General features: G+C 39.7%; 1 protein-coding gene across 3 annotated transcripts in view; it reads right to left on the reverse strand.

Annotated features, from left to right (window-relative positions):
* The window catches only part of prim2 (DNA primase subunit 2), an 89,019-nt gene that overhangs the window by 14,002 nt on the left and 52,265 nt on the right, over positions 1-22,752 (reverse strand). For all 3 annotated transcript variants that reach the window (XM_017465035.3, XM_017465037.3, XM_017465036.1), the window contains exons 9-10: positions 20,769-20,841; positions 18,881-19,066 (exon numbers count right to left, since the gene is read on the reverse strand). In XM_017465035.3, coding sequence (XP_017320524.1) covers positions 18,881-19,066; positions 20,769-20,841 — 259 coding nt within the window. The remainder of the gene's footprint in view (positions 1-18,880; positions 19,067-20,768; positions 20,842-22,752) is intronic.

A 22,752-nucleotide genomic window follows, 5' to 3' on the forward strand; every position in this document is an offset into this window, starting at 1 on the left:
AGCTTGAGGGAATCAGCTATCTATTAATTATGCATCTAAAGCAATTGCAATGTTTGCTCACCAGACGACCCAATCTGTGTAGCCCATAGAGTTAAAGTATATAGAGAGCTCGCTGGTTATATGATCGGTTTCTTTCATGGAGAGCCTGCACCAGTGCTGGGAATCATCTGCACTTGTGAAGTGACCGATAGCACCGGATCACGATGGCTGACACATATATGTTATGTGGTTACACAAACACATTCTCATCAGTAAATAGCTTCCATACCACATGGAACTTGAGAAGTCAAACACGGAAGCCAGGCATTTTAGCCGACTTTGGAGCTCTATTTCTGGTAAAATGATGCCTCAAATGCTGCTACGGAGCTCCACTGATCATGTTACCTAGGTCAGAGACTTTGTTTATTCAGTCAAATTTTGGGGAGAATTTATACATTTATTTTTAAGATAACGTGAACCTGTGGTACATTTTGTTTACAATATTAAACCCCTGTTTGTATCTTTAATTTAGTTTTGTAGAGACAAATATGCATATTGTTTTGCGTCGTTCATGATTCAGATATAAAACTGGAGCTTTTTCAGTCATCATTTCTCTTCATTAAAATTTTGTACAGAATCAAACTGAATCAAATTGTGAAGCCAGTATCATGAGTCGAGTCAAATCGTGACCAGAATGTATCGTTACACCCCGAATGTTACATCGTAGCATGTTTCTTTATATACTAAACAAAAAACGAAGTATATTTAAGGGCAATGACAAAACTGAAGTTAATGAAAAAGTCCATGACTTCGATTTGACTTCTGGCAATTATAATGCAATTTTCCATGACTTCAGTTCTTTTAGAGTAAGTAATAATAAAAAACTAGGGCGTCTCATAGCCATGCAAGTCTTTAGACATTTAAATCAGAGAAATAAGCTATAAAAAGGTGCAGACACGATAAAGGTAATCATTACTGCATGGTAGATAAGAAATGTGATGGCAGTAATTGTGAGACATCACCCTCACAGGGTTATTATAATGCCAATCAAATCCTAAGGTTAAAAAAAAAAAAAAAAAAAAAAAAAAAAAAAAAAATCTACCGCTATAAGCATTAAAAGTTTTATTTCATGGCTAAAAGAAAACTCTAATGTGTGCACTCCCTAGTTTGAGAAATATTGCATATGCTTAAGAAACCATTACATAGTTAGCATTTGACGAGGGTCACAGCACTCAATCTCAGTGCTGAACTCAATACACCGATCACATACGTCCGGAAAACCATTCAAACAGAAAAATCCAGCCTCCCTATGCTGGTTGCTAGGCCTGCAAGCGAGTGTTCATCATTTCCATGCACTCAGAAGCAATAAAACCCACAAGCTAGGCAAGGTGACTTCAAGCGGAGTGGTGTTAAAGAGGCAATAAAATCAACCTATCCATTTTAATAGGGCTTGAATAGTTTATGGATTTAGCAGGTCTCTTGTTTGAAAAGCCTGATAAGAGGCAAGAAGTACTGTTAAAATCTGCATTTGTAAGGACATATTGACATTTTTTCTCCAAGTGTAGCTCAGATCGAGTTCGGATTCAGTCTTAGCAGCATGAGAAGATTAAAGCATGCACTAACACACAAAAATGTGTCAAAAAGAAAGCAAATTGTACCAAGTGTAATTTTCCTAAGCTTCCTGCCACCATATAAGCACACAGCCCCAGACGGATGTGGTGTTTCTCACTCTCTGTATGCTGAGCTCATTAAAATGGAAACTAATTGCTGTATTAAACATCAACAGCCGCCCTTTTAACGTATGCAAATGCGCATCGGTGGTATTACATATGTATTCCGAGCTGAAGCTAGGAAAAATCCGGACTGAAATAAATTGGCGAAGTAATTGGTCACGAATTTGCAGGGGCATGTAAAAAGACTCCTGGCACTAGCTGCTGTGAATCAGCGGCAGGCCAGGAGACGCTTTTGTGACGGCAGGATTGTTCGCATCTGAGAGCTAGCATCTGCTTTAATCATTTGTCCAATTCAGAAGGGCAAGAATTACTTTTTATGCCATTCAGCTAAAAAAAACCAAAACAAAACAAAACAACCCTTAAGTATTTCATATACAGTATATACCCATTATAGCAGAATGCAGGGTTAATTGTAATGCTAATAAATGTCTGGGAATAGCTGCCAAATACGAGTCAAACGCTTATGCTCACACCACAATCAAGTTCATCATATTGTTAGGGGCTTTAGAAAAAGCTTCAACCCCTAAACGTCCACTGCCTCGACTAAAAGGATTAGGTGCTGTGTTGTAAGTAATTGGGTCAGAAAAACAGTAACCGAGCTCACTGCTCAACATAACCCCAGTCAGACTCGCACCTACAAATAAATCAGATCATCCCCATTGTGCTTGTGCGTTCCACAAATAGAGGCAGGAGGTCACATAATTGCCAACACACACAGCCCATTTTCAATAGCATGCCACCTGCCACAGAGCGTCCACACGCTAATGCTGTTAAAACTTTTTGCATTTCCTTTAAATCTTCACAAAAGGAGAATCTGACATGAAAACAATAGTGCATGCAAACAAAGTCATACAGAGGAGAGGAGAGACAAACGGAAGACAATGACACAAGACACGAGAAGCAAAGCGAACAGAAGAATTAGGCAAGAGAAGACGAAGAGGAGAGAAAGGTGGAAGGCAATGAGAAGATTAAGAAAATAAGAAGAAGAGTAAGAGTGGGAAAAAGGCTAAGAGAAGACTGAGAGAAGACAAAGAGAAGAGACAATATGAGAAGGATGAGAGGTTCTACAAAGCGCTTTTCACTGTTTCTCATACACCCATTCTCACACACACACCTCAACGGTAGCTCTGCAAGGGGCTAGCCTACCATCGGAGCAACTTGGGGTTCAGTGTCATGCCCAACCCTTCAGCATGTGGGCCGGGAATCAAACCGCCAAGCCCATGATTAGCGGACAACCACATCTACCACCTGAGCCACAGCCGCCCTAAAGAAAAGAATGAGAAGAGAAGAATGAGAAAAGACAGAAGAGATGGTGAAAAGATGAAGAGAAGACGAATATAAGAGAAGATGAAGAGAAAGTGAAGAGAAGACAAGGTGAAGAGAAGAGAAGGTGAAGAGAAGAGGAGGCAAGAAGAAGAGAAGAGAAGAGGAGGTGAAGAGAAAGTGAAGAGAAGATGAAGAGGAGGCAAGGAGAAGAGAAGGTGAAGAGAAGACGAAGAGAAGGTGAAGAGAAGAGAAGGTGAAGAGAAGATGAGAAGAGAAGAGGAGGTGAAGAGACAGTGAAGAGAAGATGAAGAGAAGGTGAAAAGAAGACGAAGAGAAGGTGAAGAGAGGACGAAGAGGAGGTGAAGAGAAGACGAAGAGAAGATGAAAAGACAAAAAGAAGGTGAAGAGGTGAAGAGAAGACGAAGAGAAGACAAAGAGAAGACAAAGAGAAGACAAAGAGAAGACAAAGAGAAGACAAAGAGAAAGTGAAGAGAAGACGAAGAGAAGGTGAAGAGAAGACAAAGAGAAGGTGAAGAGAAGACGAAGAGAAGGTGAAGAGAAGACAAAGAGAAGGTGAAGAGGTGAAGAGAAGACGAAGAGAAGACGAAGAGAAGGTGAAGAGAAGACAAAGAGAAGGTGAAGAGAAGACGCAGAGAAGGTGAAGAGGTGAAGAGAAGACAAAGAGGAGGTGAAGAGAAGATGAAGAGAAGGTGAAGAGGTGAAGAGAAGAGAAGGTGAAGAGAAAATGAGAAGGTGAAGTGAAGATGAAAAGAAGAGAAGGTGAAGAGAAGATGAGAAGGTGAAGTGAAGATGAAAAGAAAAGGTGAAGAGAAGATGAGGCAAGGAGAAGAGATTTCATTTGATCAGAAATTGGTGGAAATCTTCCAGAGCACCTGAATGCAGGTGTTTGTGCTAAAGGTTCTGTAACAGGCATTCATGCTCCTCATTAAAGTCTTCTACAATATCCTAGAGAAGTGAGCATTAAGCATGTAAGACCCTCTCACCAACAATTAAAGCAGAAAACATGCAAACACATTTATCTTCCTTCTCCTGCGTGCCATGTTGCCAGATCAGCCTTAGTGGTGCACTTTACTATAAATGGTAATGGTAGTAATGGGAAGAGGAGCGTGTTCATCAATCATCATGCCCTTTCTACACTGCAGAAGTTGTCACTACGGGTGCTCTGATCTATTATTTACACATCTCTGATTTTGTTTTCAAGAGCTTTTAAATCTCGGGAGAGAGCGAACCTGTGAGATATTGTTGAGCTAAAACAGAAGAAATTTACCATTTTTTGTTCTAAAAAGTAGTAAAAATTTATAGGAGGTAGGAACCTCACGATTCTCGAGGCCACTATGTGATGATTATTTCTACCTCTAAAATGTTTCATTTCTATAGCCTAGTATATTATTATCATTACGCCCTGTATTATTTAAATATAATGCATTTCCATTTGGCAGTCCGTACTGTATTTCTCTGAGATCGTGATTGTTGCAGCCAAAAATACCTGATTTTGCTGCGTGGTTTTTTTTTTATTTTCTTTAAAAAAACAACTACTTGAATTTGGTGAAATTGCACGAAATTGTTTTGCACGGTTGTTCACAGTGATCTTTGTTGGTAAATGAGACCTTTTAGCTGTACTCATGTTCGACACATGTGAATTGAAGAGGGCTTTGGCTGAATGTGTGTGGTGATATCACATGATGGGTCTTGGCCCAAATCGGCTGTAATTTTGAAAAATTACAAGCTCCTGATTAGGGAGGGACTGATTAGGACTGTCAGTATAAAGGAATAACATTAAGTACTCCTAAAATAAAAATATTTTAAGAAAGAACATTTTAATGTGTAAAATCAGATGTATTTTTCATTCATTTTTTTATGAATGTTATTTACATGACTGAAAAAATCTAAATATATGCATGCCTTATACAACAGTTAGTTCAGGTTATGGTTACAGTTGTTTATAAGCAACGGATTATTTTAGAACAGTAATTAAACTGACTGAAACTACCATTGCATTATACGGTTTGAACGCACACCTTCCAGCCAATCAGAATCAAGTATTCAGACAGACCACGGTATAATGCTTAGATATATACGGCATGCTTATATGCCATGCTTTTGCACAAAGATCGCACTACATGGATAAACCATTATGTTGTACCCTATATAGGGGGCTTAAAAAGTAAACAGAAAGGCATTTCGGATTTGGCCTAAATGTGTGAATTATTCCAGTGTCAAGTCTACTTAAAGACAACAGATGTCTACAATGGTCGAGCTAATTCCTCAAACCTTGCATCCAGCAGCTATAAGAAATTCCATAGCCCAATCTTAAAGGTTTTATTTTTCATCAAACATATACGTTTGTATATAGGTGTAATGTTTGACTTGAATGCTTTGTTACTCTTGTTTGATTCACATTTTCTAATATAAATACTAGAATGTTACTTTCACTTATAAACCATATGCTAACAACATAGCAAAAACACAAGCAAGCAGCGATCTGTGGGGTCCAAACATCCATTGCAAATATCTCCCCAGTAGCTGGTCCTTGCCAAGGTACTTCAAGTTTTCTGATTAGCTCAATGCTAATCAAATCAAATGCCTGCTGAAATCTGACTGGCTGATGGTGGCCATGTTTTTCGAAGTAGCCAAGTCCTTATTGGAAATCCTATTACAGATGAGACCGCCACTGCAGTACACCGAATTTCTTGAAAGTTGTCTGACCTTAGCACCACCATCTATGTACAACCATGACAAACCTTTACAAGTGACTTCAAACTCTTGTCCTGTATATACCTTCCAAGCCTCATGTGAATCCATGCAACCGATCAAGACCTACAGCTGTTGAACAGACTGTGGTGGCCAGAGCATTAAAAAAGTCAACATGTCTTTGGTTAATTATTACGTTTCTGATTCTACCGAGTAGTTTGACACCAATTTTTGAAGCCAAAGAATCCAACGATAAGTTCGCAAACATGTATTTTTCACATTATGCAAATTAGCAAAAAATCTAACTGGCCAGAGATTAATGGTCCGATTGGGCCCATCTTGCTTGACTAAGTAGTGGGAGGGATTAATATCAAGTTTCACACCTCAACAACTTACAGTTTGGTCTGTATGATTAATTTTTTTGGGGGGGGAGGTCCTTGGCCTCTAAAAAGACAGACTGTGGACAATATCTAGGTTGTTATTTGAATACATAGTGGTCCTGTCTTTCTCATCCTGCCGGGCACATCCTCCACTCTTCCATGTGTCAATTAGTTAAGTCAGTTATTGGTTAAGTCAGTGAGGTGTGTTTGGACTCGACTGTGTAAACATGGACAGGCCGAATGATGGAGTAGGCCAGATTTGCTCTATGCAGGAACAGGCTTCTCCAGGGGATCGGCGCTCTAATTAACCAGGCAGCTAGTGAGGGGATTGCGTGTACAACTCCAGCAGCCGCTTTTGTCCCAGATGCAACTCTTTGTACCCCACTTACCTTCCTGACACTGGGGAGGGGAAGCGAGTTTCTGTCATAAATTACAGTCCGTTCTATCTCAGAGGGACATAGAACAAAGGACACCATAAGAAAATGCCCAAAAAAAAAAGAAAAAGAAAAAAAAAAAAAGGACAGATGAGGAAAAGTAAGAGACCCCACCAAGCAGATAAGACAGGTATTAAAGACAAACACACAGATTCCCCATTAAGCATGATTCAATGATCATTTACATAATTTAAATCAGTGTAGTTTGAGCTCAGATTGCCTGGTGACAAAGTACTTTAAACTTTTTTTTAACTCTGAAATGTTCTCATTTTTATGTAGAGTGCAGAGATGAAATTATATACAGTCATGATCACCACCACCATCATGTAAGCTCTCCCTCTCAAATGAAAATGCCAACATAATGCTTTCACATGAAAGGTTATTTCGAATGGCTAAATTACCCTATAATTACTTTTTTTTTTTTTATTCACGTAACATTTTGAGAATAAATGTTCTTTTGGAAAGCTTAAAGGAGCATTAGGTAAGATGTGTCCAGATTAGTTCTCTCAGTTAAACAGGAGGAGATTTGAATGTTTTTTTTTTAGCCCCAATACTCACGTAAAAAAAATCCTCAAAATCCTGTACATCACTTTCAACACGCTTAGCCATTCAACTTCTTGAAAGCAGAGTTTTAACAGTATAAACACACAAAATTCAGCTCATTCTGAACGATGAGGATGTTCACGAGTGCTTTCCTGTTTTACTTTATAATGAGTTTTTACACTGTTAGCTTTTAAAGTTACAAAATAGGCCAATCATTTTAACACTAGGCCAAGTTATATCACTTGTATAACAAATTAAACACATACACACTTTCAGCCTATATTGATGTGGTAAAAATGTTTTCCCTTTGTTTATTTCATAATCGTTTATTTAAGATTTATGGAAGGAGTCTCCAGTGTCAACACTTTGTAATGGTCAGCAAGTTTTCCGACATGGGAACGTCTTTAGGACAGGGCTTTGCTCTTTCCTATTTCTCTGTAACATAAACTGCTTTTATTCTCATCAAATTCAAGAGGGGAAAAAAAAAGAGAATAAAAAGAAACTGGTGACGGAATGACTGATTATAGCTGCTATAATGTAAGTGATAACAGGAACTTGTCTCATGAACATTAGACAATTTTTGCGTAACCAAGCAGTTAAAAGTTAAGATGTGTCTCATTAATCAATTAAAAAAATGAATTGCAAAATGATGTGCTATAAGAAACATAAGAGGAATAAAATACACTGGTTGAAGGAAAATAATCATCTTTCAGGATGGTTATGCATCAGGACATGCGGTCAATACTCATTAATTAAACCAAAAGGAACTTCAGAGAGCTGTATGTAATACAGAAAAATTATTGAATACTTCTGCTTTAAGATTTTTGTGCCTCAGTTCGGCAGGTAATTTCGATTTGTTTTTGTAACAGCTGTCTGAATTTAGTCCTTTATCTCCTTTATACAAGACTGTCTACACAGTAAATAGGCAGTGAGTGAGGGAGGGAGCCATTTCACACACAGTGCTGGTTCAAAAATGTACCCAATTTTTCTTCATTTACCTTCAATTTTTATAGTGAAAGAAAAAAATGTGATTACATATCCTCAGATAATCACAAGAACATGCCTCTGAAGTAAAGTGAATCAGAAAGCATTAAATTAAGATCAGGAACGAGCAGTAACTCTAGCAACATCTGAGGTATTATTTTTAGCCATGCACTGAAAAAAGAAAACAGTAAAGGTTGCTTTCTGATGCCTAGGTTAAGCATATCACCCGTGTTATTTACTCTGTGAGAAAGCTGAGCATTAAAATCTTGGCAACACCCACACACATATATATACATACACACACACGTATGTAATTAGATAGATACGTTCATAAGCGTATTACTGTTTGTTCTATGTGCCATTCGTGTGTCTATGTTGGTGGTGGAATGGGTGTCTTTTGTCTCCTCCCCTTTCTTTAGGCTCCACCTACTGTAATGCATCACGTTCCGGCTTGCCACTGAACGATCACATTGTTCAGGCCCTCTGGCAGAAAACAGCCCCAAAACATTAAGGAGCCACCACCATATTTAACCGTGGGCATGAGGTACTGTTCCATACGGCTACCTCTCTGTGTGCGCCAAAACCACCTCTGGTGTTTACTGTCAAAAAGTTATATTTTGGTTTCATCTGACCATAGAACCCGATCCCATTTGAAGTTCCAGTAGTGTCTGGCAAACTGAAGATGCTTGAGTTTGTTTTTTGGATGAGAGTAGAGGCTTTTTTCATGAAACCCTTCCAAAAAACCTTTTGGATTGTAGTTTTGGAGATTTTCTGACGCAATGATCCTTGGAGATTTTTTGGCCACTCGAACCATCCTCTTCACAGTGCGCTGAGACAATATAGACACGCGTTCAATTCCAGGTTGATTCATAACATTTCCAGTTGACTGGAACTTAATAATTATTGCCCTGATGGTGGAAATGGGCATTTTAAATGCTTGTGCTATTTTCTTATAGTCACTTCCCATTTTGTGAAGCTCAACAACCTTTTGCTGCACTCCCGTTTACTTGTATTTGTGTATAGGGCAGTCTTGCCTGGCTCAATATGGAAGATACGTTGATGTGAAAGCTTAAGTGCGCAGGCGCGTAGCATTTATTTACAACATGACATCTCCACCTACTAGCCTGGCATGCATAATACAGTGTTTGTAGTTGTTTTCACGGATCCGCGTGAACGGGGATCACGCAAAACTTTTAAAAAACGCAAAGGAAAAACTTCAGAAGACATTTAAGACATTTGAAGGACCCGCGGAAACCCTGTTAATGTATTTTATCTGCGAAACAGCAGAGTAGTGCATTTGTTTTATTTTCTTAATCCATCAGGTCTCATGTTTGCACAACAAACACAAAGCTACTGTTTGCTAACTGGTGTCCCTTTACTGATAAATATTACCATGGTTGCAACTTGCACATCGTCCTTTTTCGAGCTGTCTTTCTAGCGATCCATACACAGAGACGAGCTTTTCCCCCCTGCTCTCTCTGAGTGCTTGCTCACATGCAAGTCTGTCAGTGTCAGAGCAAGATGCGTTTTGACAGCTTTTTAATCTAACAATCTGTGCTTCTTGTGTATGGTGACGTCAAGCGATTTGAATCTAACACCACCGTACATTACTTCTCTCTCAGGCATGATTGTTGGTGTTGCTCTTTATTCACAGTTTTTACAGTGTGACATCGGAAACTGGGGTTCTGCCTTCATTTGCTAAATACAGCAGAGCAATTAAGACTGCTAACACACACCATGCTTTACAGAAAGCATGAGCAAGTCCACTGAGTTTCACCTCTGTACATACCTCAGATTTTTCGCGCCCAGTGAATCGGGCTTTAAACCTGGCAAGAGAGAAGCAGGGATCCATGGCCTACAGCACAAATCAGAAAAGAACAAGACATAGGCCAGTGACATGGAACAGGAGCTTTCAGAGACCTGGGCTTCATGCAATATTTATGAGATGTCATAACCTGATAGCTGAATAGGAGCCACAGAGTTCGTCATTATTTATTAACACAAAATCAAACTTCATGCTGAATTCAGAAAGGAACACACACACACACACACACACACACACACACACACACACACACACACACACACAGGATGTATATCATATGCCTAAAAGAAAGGTGAATGGGGCAAGAATGGAAGTTCTTGAAATGACAAATCCACTCCTGTTCCTCTTCTACAGAGTGACTGAACCGCAGCGAGCACATAAAGAACTTCTGCTGTTGGAAAAAAAAAAAAAAAAAAAAAAAACAACAACAAAAAAAAAAACCTTAATGGCTCTCCCGCTAAGTGTTTCAGTGGCACCCCTGCTAAGTGGATGAGGGTTTTAATATAGAACAGTGATGGCATGAGGGGAAAAATAAACTACAACTGCAAAAGAATTCTAACGCATCATCTTAAATAGGTTGAGCTGATGATTAAACGCCGTGAGAAATGAAAGTGCCAACAGTTCCGGTGATCTGGAAGAAATGCGTTCAAGACACACCTCAAGACTTGTCTCTCTTCGTGTGAGGAGGGTGTGTACATGTCTATGTCTCTATCTATATCCATGTCATCTCTATCTCTCTTTACATATGTACCGGTTTTTGACTGTTAAAAATTCTAAAAGTCTGGTAAAATCAAAAACTGTCAGACACAATGTCCGGTAAAAACATTAACACAAAGCAGACATGAGTTAGACAAAGTATGTTTGCCATTGCACACCTACATAAGGTCTCCACCTGCACAAATATTTTTTTCACATGCTTCTCCTGTAACTTATACTCTGATTTGCTTTCATTATTCAACTCATTCAACCACACACACACGTCTTGCACACATCGTTGTGCTGTCTGTCTGTCTCTCATTATGAGAGGCACTGAAAGCACAAACACACAAAAGTAACCTCGATCTAATCCAGCACAGGTCAGCGTTACCTGCTGGTCCGACCCACCTCCTCTCCCTCCACAGCAGACTCTCAACCACGCCCCGCCCCCACCATCGCATATACTATGCATAGACCAAAAAGTGACAGTGCAAAATAAACAACGAAATGAGTTGACCGTTTTTTTTTGTTTTTTTTTTAAACAAACAGTTTGTCCGGTAAACTTGATCATTCCCGGAAACGTTGGCTGGCACCAAAATTTCTCTGGGTGCCAGTGATTAGAACCTGCTTAGGGAGTTCAGGTGGAACCAGTCTTATTTATATCCCTCTCATATCTAGTGTCTGGTGTTCCCTCCCTTTGCTATTGAGGTGTGTTGTCGTCATCATGCAAAGATCTAAAGAGCTCTATAAGGCCTTCAGAAAAAAGGTTGTGGATGCTTAGGAGTCTGGCAAGGGATTTAAAAAGATCTCCAAATTATTGAAATACATCATTCTACTGTAAGGAGAATAATCAAGTGGTATGGCTTTCAAACAACAATTTGTCCAGGACTGACCGCCCCAGGAAATTCAGCCCAAGAGCACACCATCTCCATGAACCCCAAACCTTCATCGCAGGATCTGCTAGTAAGTCTTGCAACTGTTGATGTCAAAGTGCACGCTTCTACCATCAGAAAGAGATTGCACAAATTTGACCTGCATGTGAGGAAAAAGCATCTGCAAGACTACAGTTTGCCAATCAGCATATAGACCAAGACCAGGCCTTTTGGAATAATGTGCTCTGGACAGACGAATCAAAAAGAGTTGTTTGGCCACAGTAACAGCAGACATGTTTGGTGCAAACTAAAGACAGCTTTTCAGGAGAAGCACCTCATACAAACTATGAAGCACGGTGGTGGAAATATTATGGTTTGGGGTTGCTTCACTGCCTCAGGGACTGGATAGCTTGCATTCATTGATGCTTAAAGATAATGTGAAGCCATCTGTCCCAAAGTTGAAGTTTAACCTAACGTGGACCTTTCAACAGGATAATTATCATGAAGCACACTAGCAAATCCACCAGGAATGGTTCAAAAAGAAGAAATGGAGGGTTATAGAACGGCCTAGTCAAAGCCCGGATTTGAATTCCATTGAAATATGGTGGGGGGGGGGGGGGGGTTTGAAATGGGCAGTGCATGCAAGAAAACCCTTAAACATCTGGCAACTGAAAGAATATTGCATGGAAGAGTGGTCAAAAATTCCAGAAAGCCTAGAGGACAATTATGCAAAACTCCTTCAAGTTGTTATTTCTGCTAAAGGGGGCAATACTAGCTTCTGAGGTGTACTTAGTTTTTTTCACAGAAGAATCTCACATCTATAGATATTTCTCTTGAATAAATGATTGAAAAAGAAAAATTTTCCTTAGCTTTCTTTTGTGGGTATGTTCATGTATATCAACTTTATTTATATGCAGTTATCTAATCAGCCAATCATGTGAAGCAGCACAATGCATAAAATCATGCCGGTCATACAATCATGAACTTACATTAAGTCACGGTCTGATCTCTGTGACTTTGATCATGGAATGGATGTTGGTACTGGATGGTTTGAGTATTTCAAAGTCACAGAGATCACACTTTTTCTTCATTCTGATGTTTGATGTGAACATTACCCAAAGCTCTTGACCTGTCCCTGCATGATTTTTTTGCATTGTGCTGCTGCCACATGATTGTCTGACTAGATCACTGCATAAATGTGCAGGTGTTCCTAATAAAGTGGACAGTGAGTGTATATCCCTTAATCAATCAAGCTCCATCGACCCACTCATTTCCATTTACATCCATTCATCTCCATCTATATTCATTAATCCAGCCATCTCCATTCACCCGCATCTATATACATCAATCTATTTCCATTCAACCTTCTGTCCATCCATCTCCTTGCATCCATCTACATCCATATCCCTTAATCCATCTATATCATCTATATTCATCCACCCATTTATAACCTTCAATCACTCCATCTCCATATAGACATCAATCTCCATACATCATTACAGCTCCATCCATATTCCTCTACATCCATCCATCTATATCTATCCATATCTGCCCATCACTCCATTGTTCTCTTGTGTGGTTAAGGTGTGTAGCATTTACTCCAGCCTTTGTGTTAATTTTAAGAACTAATAGTTTGATTTTGAATGAATGAACATAAATGCAAAGTCTAGCCATATATCAATTTATAGCTTACACTATCTGCAATGTTTTCTGCACATACGTGTTAATGGTACATTCTCGTTCATTTATTTCTTTCTTTTTAATCATTTTATTTCCAACACAAATATCACAGGTAACACTTTGGGATTTTTTTTTTGTCAACAGCCAAGGTGGAATATTAATGTGGCTTTTGACATGCTCTAGTGTCTCAGACACCTCGCATACATCATTCATGGAACTGCACATCACTCCATCCTTTGCCTCTGAAGGCAGAGTGTGTTTGGAAAGTGTGATCTCACCAAGTTACACCTGAGAAGCCACACTGAGAAGATGCAGCCACCCCAAAAATAGACCACTTTGGCGAGTGGCGGTGCATGACTACCATAGAACAGGACTGTCTGAATAATTTCTTCCCTTCCTGTGACTTGTGGAACGGATGGAGAGCCCGAGTGGGGTAAACACACACTCTCAGACTGCTTTTGAGTGTGTGTGAAAGTGGCTTAGTGGTAGTCAAAGCCAAAATGCTTCTTTGAACTGAGGTTTGTTCCTTGCCAGCTGTGAGGCATGGAAAAATGCTTGGTGCTTCATAGCACTGTTCAAATCTCAGAGGAGAGGATTTTAGATGGCTCAATAATGACCATTCAAAAAAGAAAAGAGAGGCAGGGAAAATATTTCATACATGTAAGGCTTACACTAAAGCTCTCAGATTCAAATGTTGAAGATTTAGATGTCTAATTTAGATTTTCAGCTTCATTTCAGTTCAGTCAAATGAGATCCACATTTGAATGTAATAAATACTATTTCTAGAACTGAACAGTCTACAGTAATCGAGCCCAAGGAATACACACCATTTTTAAGGCTATTAAATGAGATGTCTTTGTGCTGCAGAGATTCGATCTTGAGAGATGTGCATGATCTCATTTAGACTCACTATATTATTCATATGTACGTTAAGCCCTCCTGTTCATAGCCCTACTGAGGGCCTGGGCTTTAGCCTCAGTAAGAGTTAGCATGGTGCTACTAGAAAGAAGCACTGATACTAAGTGCGTAGCAAAGCTTAAACTCTGACAGAGCTCAAGGACACAATTTCACCAGAAAATGTAATTGCTTTTCCACTTCACAGTGTGGATGTGATGTTTTGATGCTGCATGGCTTATTTGCACGCTCACTCAAGCTACTTCCAAATTTGAACGTTAAATGGATTCCATCTTTGGGGAGACTGATAATCTGACAGCACATTAATCTGCTGGACATTAAGAGAGTTAGAGAGTTTTTAATCGTCATTCTACCCATATACAAGTATACAGTTGTACTGTTGTAATGGCGTTCTCCAGGGCCTTGGGGAGACATCACAGTAGTGTCACAGATTGCAGTGCACACAATACACAACATTAGTGCAAAATTAGCAAACAAAACGACTGTCACAGTACGTAATAATTGGGTAGAAGTCTGGGAAAACCAATCCGATGTCGAAATGGCTAAATAATGGCAAACAGGTTCTGGTCAAAGTTTTGCTTTTCTGAATATCACAAGGCCATTAAATTTATTTTATGTAATCGTTCACATTACACTTAGTCCAGTGTAAATGTACTCATTTATCAATCTTTACCTGATGCATTCTGAATCCATAAACAGATCACAGATACAACCTACAAAGTAGATGGATGCACTGCAATCCATTACCAAGAAAACTAATTTTCCAAAATGTGATTTGTTCACATACAGGTAACCTTTCAAACACTTCATAATGTTCTGCAAAGAACTGAAACTCGGATAATGGGGATTAAAGTTCAACTTTTTAGCTTGCTAATGAGGTACTACATACACTGAGCAGCCATAACATTAAAACCACTGACAGGAAGTGAATAACATTGATTATCTCGTTACAGTGGCACCTGTTAACTGGTGGGATATATTAGGCAGCAAGTGAACAGTCAGTTCTCGAAGTTGATGTGTTGGAAGCAGGGAAGTAGGAAAGCATACGGATCTGAGAGACTTTGACAAGGGCCAAATTGTGATGGCTGGACGACTGGGTCAGAGCCTCTCCAAAACAGCAGGTCATGTGCAGCGTTCGCAGTATGCAGTGGTTAGTACTTACCAAATGTGGTCCAAGGCAGGTCAACCAGTGAACTGGCGACAGGGTCATGGGCGCCCAAAGCTCATTTAAGCGTGTGGGGAGCAAAGGCTATCACATCTGGTCTGATACCGCGGAAGAGCTATTGTAGCACAAATTGCTGAAACAAATGAATGCAAGCCATGATAGGAAGGTGTCAGAACACACAGCGCATCGCACCTTGCTGCATATGGGGCTGCATAGATGCAGACCAAACAGAGTGCCCATGCTGACCCCTGTTCACCGCCGAAAGCACCTACAAAAGGGCACATGAGCATCAGAACTGGACCATGGAGCAATGAAATAAGGCGGCCCGGTTTGATGCATCACGTTTTCTTTTTACATAATGTGGATGACCGCTTACCTGGGGAAGAGATGGCACTAGCATGCACAATGGGAAGAAGACAAGCTGGCAGATGCAGTGTGATGCTCTCAGCAATGTTCTGCTGGGAAAACTTGGGTCCTGGCATTCATGTGGATGTTACTTTGACACGTACCACCTACCTAAACATTGCTGCAGACCAAGTACACCCCTTCATGGCAACAGTATTCACAAATGGCAGTGGCCTCGTTCACCTGTCACACAGCAAAACTTGATCATGGAATAGTTCGAGAAACACGACAAAGACTTCAAGGTGTTGTCCTGGTCTCCAAATTCCCCAGATCTCAATCCGATCGAGCATCTGTGGGATGTGCTGGACAAACAAATCCATGGAGGCACCACCACACAACTTGGGAGGACTTTGCAGCTTACAGGACTCTACTGCAAAAGTCATGGTGCCAGATACGACAGCACACCTGGAGTCCATGCCTCGCCGAGGCACAAGGAGGGCCTACACAATATTAGGCAGGTGGTTAATGTTACGGCTGATCAGCGCATCACTAGCACATTTTGTTAATACACTGACATCCCATTCAGGGTGTATTCCCCTCTCATGTCCAGTGTCCCTCAGACAGGTGCCGGATCCACCGCAACCCTAACCAGTATAAAGAAAGGCTTACTACAGTAAGACAGGTAGCTGAATGAATGATTTTTGGCCGTAGTTTATTGCTCTGTTTGGCCCTCTACTGGAATAACAGGCTAGCTCTGCCCCCCCCACAAAGTTTTCAATTCCACACAAGTTTAATTTAGACCATGGATTATAAATTCATTTAGTGTGCCAGAATAAAACCTTTAGCAGGCCACATGTCTGACACCTCTGGCCTATAACATACTTTGACCGATCAGCGGTAATTAATCCAAATGATGTGGAAATGTTTTTATTTACTTTATGACCTTGCATTGGCTTTCTGCCTGCAAAGCTCATGTTGGTTAAGGAGCCAATTTAACAAACACAGCAGTAAAAACAGTCATTAGGCTGAATAATGTCATGCTTTGATTAAGTTGTAGGATAGCTACGTGTCGTAGTGCAATAGACACAAGTCTAATCAATTTAGTTTGTAATCAAATACCTGCTATCAAAATGTCCGTCATGCTCTCGTGCTGCAGCTGGAAAGGAATGTTTAATTTTATTTCCTATTTCCCCCCACTTTTTTCACTGTTGCCTACTTGAAAATGATACGCAGGTACACTTCTATTCTAAAAGTAAGAAAAGAAATAAGATTTTAGTTTTCATAATGACATTATAGTAGAAAACGTTCAGCATAGTCTGACAATAGTTTTAATGAAGCTCTAGTTTCTGATAGTGAATCTGTGATTCATTCTTAATGGACTTCTAGTCTTGTTAATTTGAACATACATAAACAGGCAAATTCAGGCATAAAAAAAAGACTGTTTGGTACTCAGAAGCAGTGATTGCTCATCTATAAAAGAAAAAGAAAGGGAAAAAAAAACATTCTGCATTGTTCACTTTTTAGAGAACAGAAATGCAAGCACCATTTATTTTAGTGAAAAGGCTGCTTGTACTCAGCGAAACATGAGAAAACATTCTCACGTCCTAAAGATGTCACTCTAAATTAGCGAAATCTTGGTGATGCTGTGCTGCTTCTTCTTCTTTTTTTTTTTTTTTTTTTTTTTTTTTTTTTTTTTGAAGTGCAACCTGAAAACACATTTACAAACTTGCTATCCTCTTGATCTTCATTTATTGCTTTTGTCACGCAAAGTGACATCTTATTTCTGCCAAAATTGGAAATGTTCCATTCTGTGGAAAACAAGCTTAATTTGTCTCCCCTTTGCCTTTACAATGTTGTCACAGAAAATTGCACACCATTTCATAGATGGAGAAGGGAAGTGCAGTGCGTGCAGATCTATTGTGCGGTTTATTGGTTTTAGATTACTTCAGGTGCAGATATTCACCTCCATTCACAGTGGAAAGCAACAACCCATCACAGCATTACTGGCGCTGTATGGCTCAGTAGACATGCTGCAATGAGTGTGGCCTCAGGCATGAATAATGTATTTAGCAGAATATTATGTTTATTTATAAGATAAAACAGCACACTGGGGGTCAGGAGGAGGGTGGGTGGGTGGGAGAGATGGAGGGTTAGATGGTATAAGAAAAAAAAACAAAAAAAAAAACATTGTAGCTGTGGTATTTGCTTCCGTTTCAAAGTACTACTGTGTTTCGTTAATTTGTAAATTATAGCTTCTGCAGAATGTTGGAGAAAAAAATTAGGCATATGAGAAATATATACACAATGTTTCTTTGAGTAGTTTGAGTAGTAGTAATAAATGTTTTGAAGCATGATGCCATTTACATTTATGACATTTAGCAGACGGCCTTATCCAGAGCGACTTACATTTTATCTTATTAATACAACTGAGCAGTTGAGGGTTAATGCCTTGCTCAAGGGCACAGCAATGGCATCTTGGCAGTGGTGGGATTTGAACTCATGACCTTCCGGTTATTAGTCCAACGTCTTAGCCACTGAGTTTGCCAAAAGATTTGTCCACTTTGACCTAGATGTGATACTGTTTGAAATTTTCAATACATGATAACCGATCTTAAAAATATTAGTTTCTTGTAAATGCCCATTTAAAAACTGTTGAGTAAAATACTACAACTTCTACTAATAATAATAAGACAGAAAAGCAATTTAATCTGTATTTAAAAAGACAACAATGAAATAATATCTGATCATACACCATGACTAATTGTGAAGCCGTGACACTGTTTCAACCCTACTCTGTATTCAAAGGCGCTGCTTGCATGCACAATGCTGCGGAACAAATCCCAGGACGAAATCAGGAAAATTACAACACATAATATTAATGAAGGCAGTTCCTCTTGTATACAGGAAGCACTGATCTGACAGGTGAGAAACTGAATATATTCAAATGGGTCCCCATCAGGACAGTCATTCTCAGGTAAGGATGTGAATGCCATTAGCTTCCCCTTGATTGAGAATCAACTGGGAATAAACATTCCCTCGCTGAGCGAGACGACGAGACAAACAGAGGACTCAGCTTGGGAGTGTAATTTTCTTGTTAAATGTACCATGGGCACAAAAAACAGTGCGTTCTCCAGAATGTCTTAATTAAGGACACAGAGGAAGGATGCCAAATTATTTCCAGCATCCCCTTCACAGTACGAGAGCTCTCATTTGTCTGAGTGACCCAGACTTCAGAATCAATGAAGGACAAACTGGGAGACGTACAGCAGCACAACAAGAGTGTGAAATATACGGAGCGAGTGCAAAATGAGTGCAAGAGCAAGCGAGGGTTAAAGGCGTGGTTATATTTACCTTATCCGCATCCACTTTGCCCTTGATAAACTCGGACCTCCAGAACTGCAGCGCTTGGTCCAGCGTGAGGCCGATGCCCTTGAGGAAAAGGCCGTACTGCATGCGGCCTCCGTGGCGCAGGTGGTGGTTTTCTCTCAGGGCTTTGTGCAGCTGCCTCATGCACAGAGGGAACGACTTGGCGGAGAGCTAATAGAGGGAGAAAAGTAGGAATGAAAGGAGATCTTGGCAGACATTCTTGCTGGTAAGCAAAATATCTGTTAACACATTGTATAGAGTGGAGTGATGTGATTAAGTCAGAGTATGATAATCTCACAACCCAATATTGCAGTCTAACACAGAACCCTAGTTACTTACACTACATTACGATGGAGGACATTTATCAGAGTCAATAGCGAGAATGTCCACACCTTAAATGACATTGCATATAAAAAACTTCAAGTCATGTTGTTTAGAGGCAAATGATCAACAACAGGGCGGTGTGATGCAGGCTACCATAACCTGTTACTCTTGCCACACTGTTACCACATGTTCTTCCTCTTATACCACAGAGATTTGCTAATGAATACAAATTTGCATTAATTAAAGAATGACGTCATAGTTGTTACTCATTTATAGCCGCATGTAATGTTGTGGAACATCTGTGAGTTCCAGTTCTCACTTGTGTTATAGCAGCTTTAAAAACTTGCTCCCGTTCTGGACTCTCTTATTTCTCTCTCCAAACTAATACGACAAAAACACGGCATGTGATGAAAATCGGACTGTGTAAAGTCCTCGATTCTGAAGACTTTGTCATCAACTGTTAACTGTTAATGAGCTGTAACGTATAACGTGTTAACATTTTAGAATGAGCATGTTAATATAAAACGTGTGACTTGCCTTGCAGCATGTATTAATGTCAGAGCTGCTGAAAATCAAGACAAATCAAAATATTCAACTGCATTCAACTGCACTGTGGTACAAATAAGTTAAAGCACCAGCAAATGCAATAAACAAAAAAAAACAACAAAAAACAAAACAAATAGAAACAAAATAGCCATGCGTTTAAGTAAAAATCAAAAGGAACATTAGTTTTAGAGCATCTTAAGTGCCTGAAAAACTGATTAAATACATAAACACTACTGCATGACAATAAACTGAAGGTGACCGACCCGAATGTTCATTACATAATTAATCAACAGGATATGTAAATAGATAATTAATTGGTATAATTAACCAATGACAATGTTGTTCCTTACCACATAATGTCAACCATGTAATACCACACTGCCAATGCGAGCACTCATTTATATGGTTAAGGAAAATGAGGAAAAGGACGGCTACAGTGTATTTAGAAGTACTGTTATCACTATTTTCCTTTCCTTGGAGCTGTACACTACCCTGCTTTAAACCCGCATGGGGTCATTAATGTGATGCGCTGTCATACTGGTCATATGTATGAAAATATATCATACGTACAAAACAAAGTGTGAATAATGTGCTCCACTGGCTGTGATTTTAAACACAGTTCTACATGGTTTAAACTGTGCACATAAATCCCGAAATGAAAAACAACTCAGAACAGCTGAAATAAATGTCATACTAATTATACTAAATATAAAAGTTAAAGCATCCCAGAGTGTTGGTTAAACATTTTTCCCTTTCGGCTCGACCTTCAAACTTAGCTACAGAGAACCATGAATCTTTACGAAAGCAGTCGGAATTAAAGCGATAAAATACAGATGCGCCTGCACACTGTGCTTCATGGTTCGAGAACATCAAATTGAAGCCAAATTTGCTAGACAGTGAATTAAATGGAAATGAAAACATGCCTTTCAGGTTGTTTTTTTTCGTCAACAGAAACACGTTAAGCACATCACAAGTTTTAAGTTTTAAGTTACTGAGTACTCACTGGATCAATTTGCTCCAAGGAGACTTTTCCAATGTTCTTCTGGATGCTATAATCCTGGCCCACGTAGGCATGGCTAAAACACAGAACAAGTCAAGAATAAAAGTGGACATCATTCAAAAATGTTCAATACTGTTTTACATAGAAACATTTAATTTAATTATTTTCTGAAGGTCTTTTTTTTTTTTTTTTTTTTTTTTTTTTTTTACAGCATTTCTTTGTACAATGAGTTTTTATGTCCAACTGGTAATGGACACTGACTCAAATGTAGGGCTGCAACTTACGATTATTTTCATAATCGATTAGTTGGCCGATTATTTTTATTATTTATTTATTTTCGATTAATCGGATAGGGCGTGGCAAACTTTCAGTGCCTTTTTTTTTTTTTTTTTTGGTTTATTTAAAATAAAATCCATAAACTGGGTGTTACAAATATAAATTCAGACTAAAACTTTACACACCTGTTTGTCCAAAACAAAAAAGAACCAAAACACACACACCCACAAGAATACACATTATTAATTTAGGACTGTAGTTTAATTCAATGCTTTTTGTGAATCCATAAAAAAAAAAATAATGCATAAGTACTTATAATATAAACTAAGTAAATTAGATAGATATAAAGAATTATTTTTATGGATGCACAAAAAGCACTGAATTAAACTCCAGTACTAAATGAATAATAAAAACTCACTCAATTTCACTGCACCTTGTGGTTTCTGTTACTTACTGCCTTTAGACATATTATTTTACTTGTGATCATAGTGTTTTAATTAGACGTTACAGATCTTACTCGCGCTACACTCTGTATGAGCGCGTCTGCATCGAGCATGAGGAGCAACGCGGCCTCGTTACTAACACGTCACTTCCGTTATAATAAACAACAGAATTTACACTGTAAGTGCACAAATACAGCATATAATGACAATAAACTGGAATGAAATTAAACCTTTTAAGCAACTCGCGACCGCATAACTGTCATGCTTTCCTGCTGCAAAAACTGAATAAAGTTTATAAATCTTCTCGGCAGTGTTTATTATTAAATGCACCCCTGCCTTAGAGGACTTAGAGGTCGCACACTTTCTTCCTGAGTCACGTGACGATTTCGCCTCCGTCTGATGAGGACTGAGGTCATGTTGGGAATAAAAGGTAACGCTGACAGAAATAGTAAACTCAGGAAAGTCAGTGTTGACGGGGTGACCGTGATAATGGCTGTGATGATGACGGGGTGACTGACAGTGGCTGTGATGATGACGGGGTGACTGATAGTGGCTGTGGTGATGACAGGGTGACTGACAGTGGCTGTGATGATGACGGGGTGATTGTGATAGTGGCTGTGGTGATGATGGGTGACTGACAGTGGCTGTGGTGATGACAGGGTGACTGTGATAGAAGCTGTGATGATGACAGGGTGACTGATAGTGGCTGTGGTGAAGACAGGTGACTGACAGTGGCGATGACGAGGTGACTGATAGTAGCTGTGGTGATGACAGGGTGACTGTGATAGTGGCTGTGGTGAAGACGGGGAGATTGTAGTGCAGACAGGGTGACTGATAGTAGCTGTGATGATGACGGGGTGATTGTGATAGTGGCTGTGGTGATGATGGGTGACTAACAGTGGCTGTGGTGATGACAGGGTGACTGTGATAGAAGCTGTGATGATGACGGGGTGACTGATAGTGGCTGTGATGATGACGGGGTGACTGATAGTGACTGTGGTGAAGACAGGTGACTGACAGTGGCGATGACGAGGTGACTGATAGTAGCTGTGGTGATGACGGGATGATTGTCATAGTGGCTGTGGTGAAGACTGGGTGACTGATAGTAGCTGTGGTGATGACTGGGTGACATAGTGGCTGTGGTGAAGACGGGGTGATTGTGATAGTGGCTGTGGTGAAGACTGGGTGACTGATAGTAGCTGTGGTGATGACGGGATGATTGTGATAGTGGCTGTGGTGATGACGGGGTGATTGTGATAGTGGCTGTG

Source organism: Ictalurus punctatus, chromosome 3 (genome assembly GCF_001660625.3).
Source record: "Ictalurus punctatus breed USDA103 chromosome 3, Coco_2.0, whole genome shotgun sequence".
In the NCBI taxonomy this organism is placed as follows: Eukaryota; Metazoa; Chordata; class Actinopteri; order Siluriformes; family Ictaluridae; genus Ictalurus; species Ictalurus punctatus.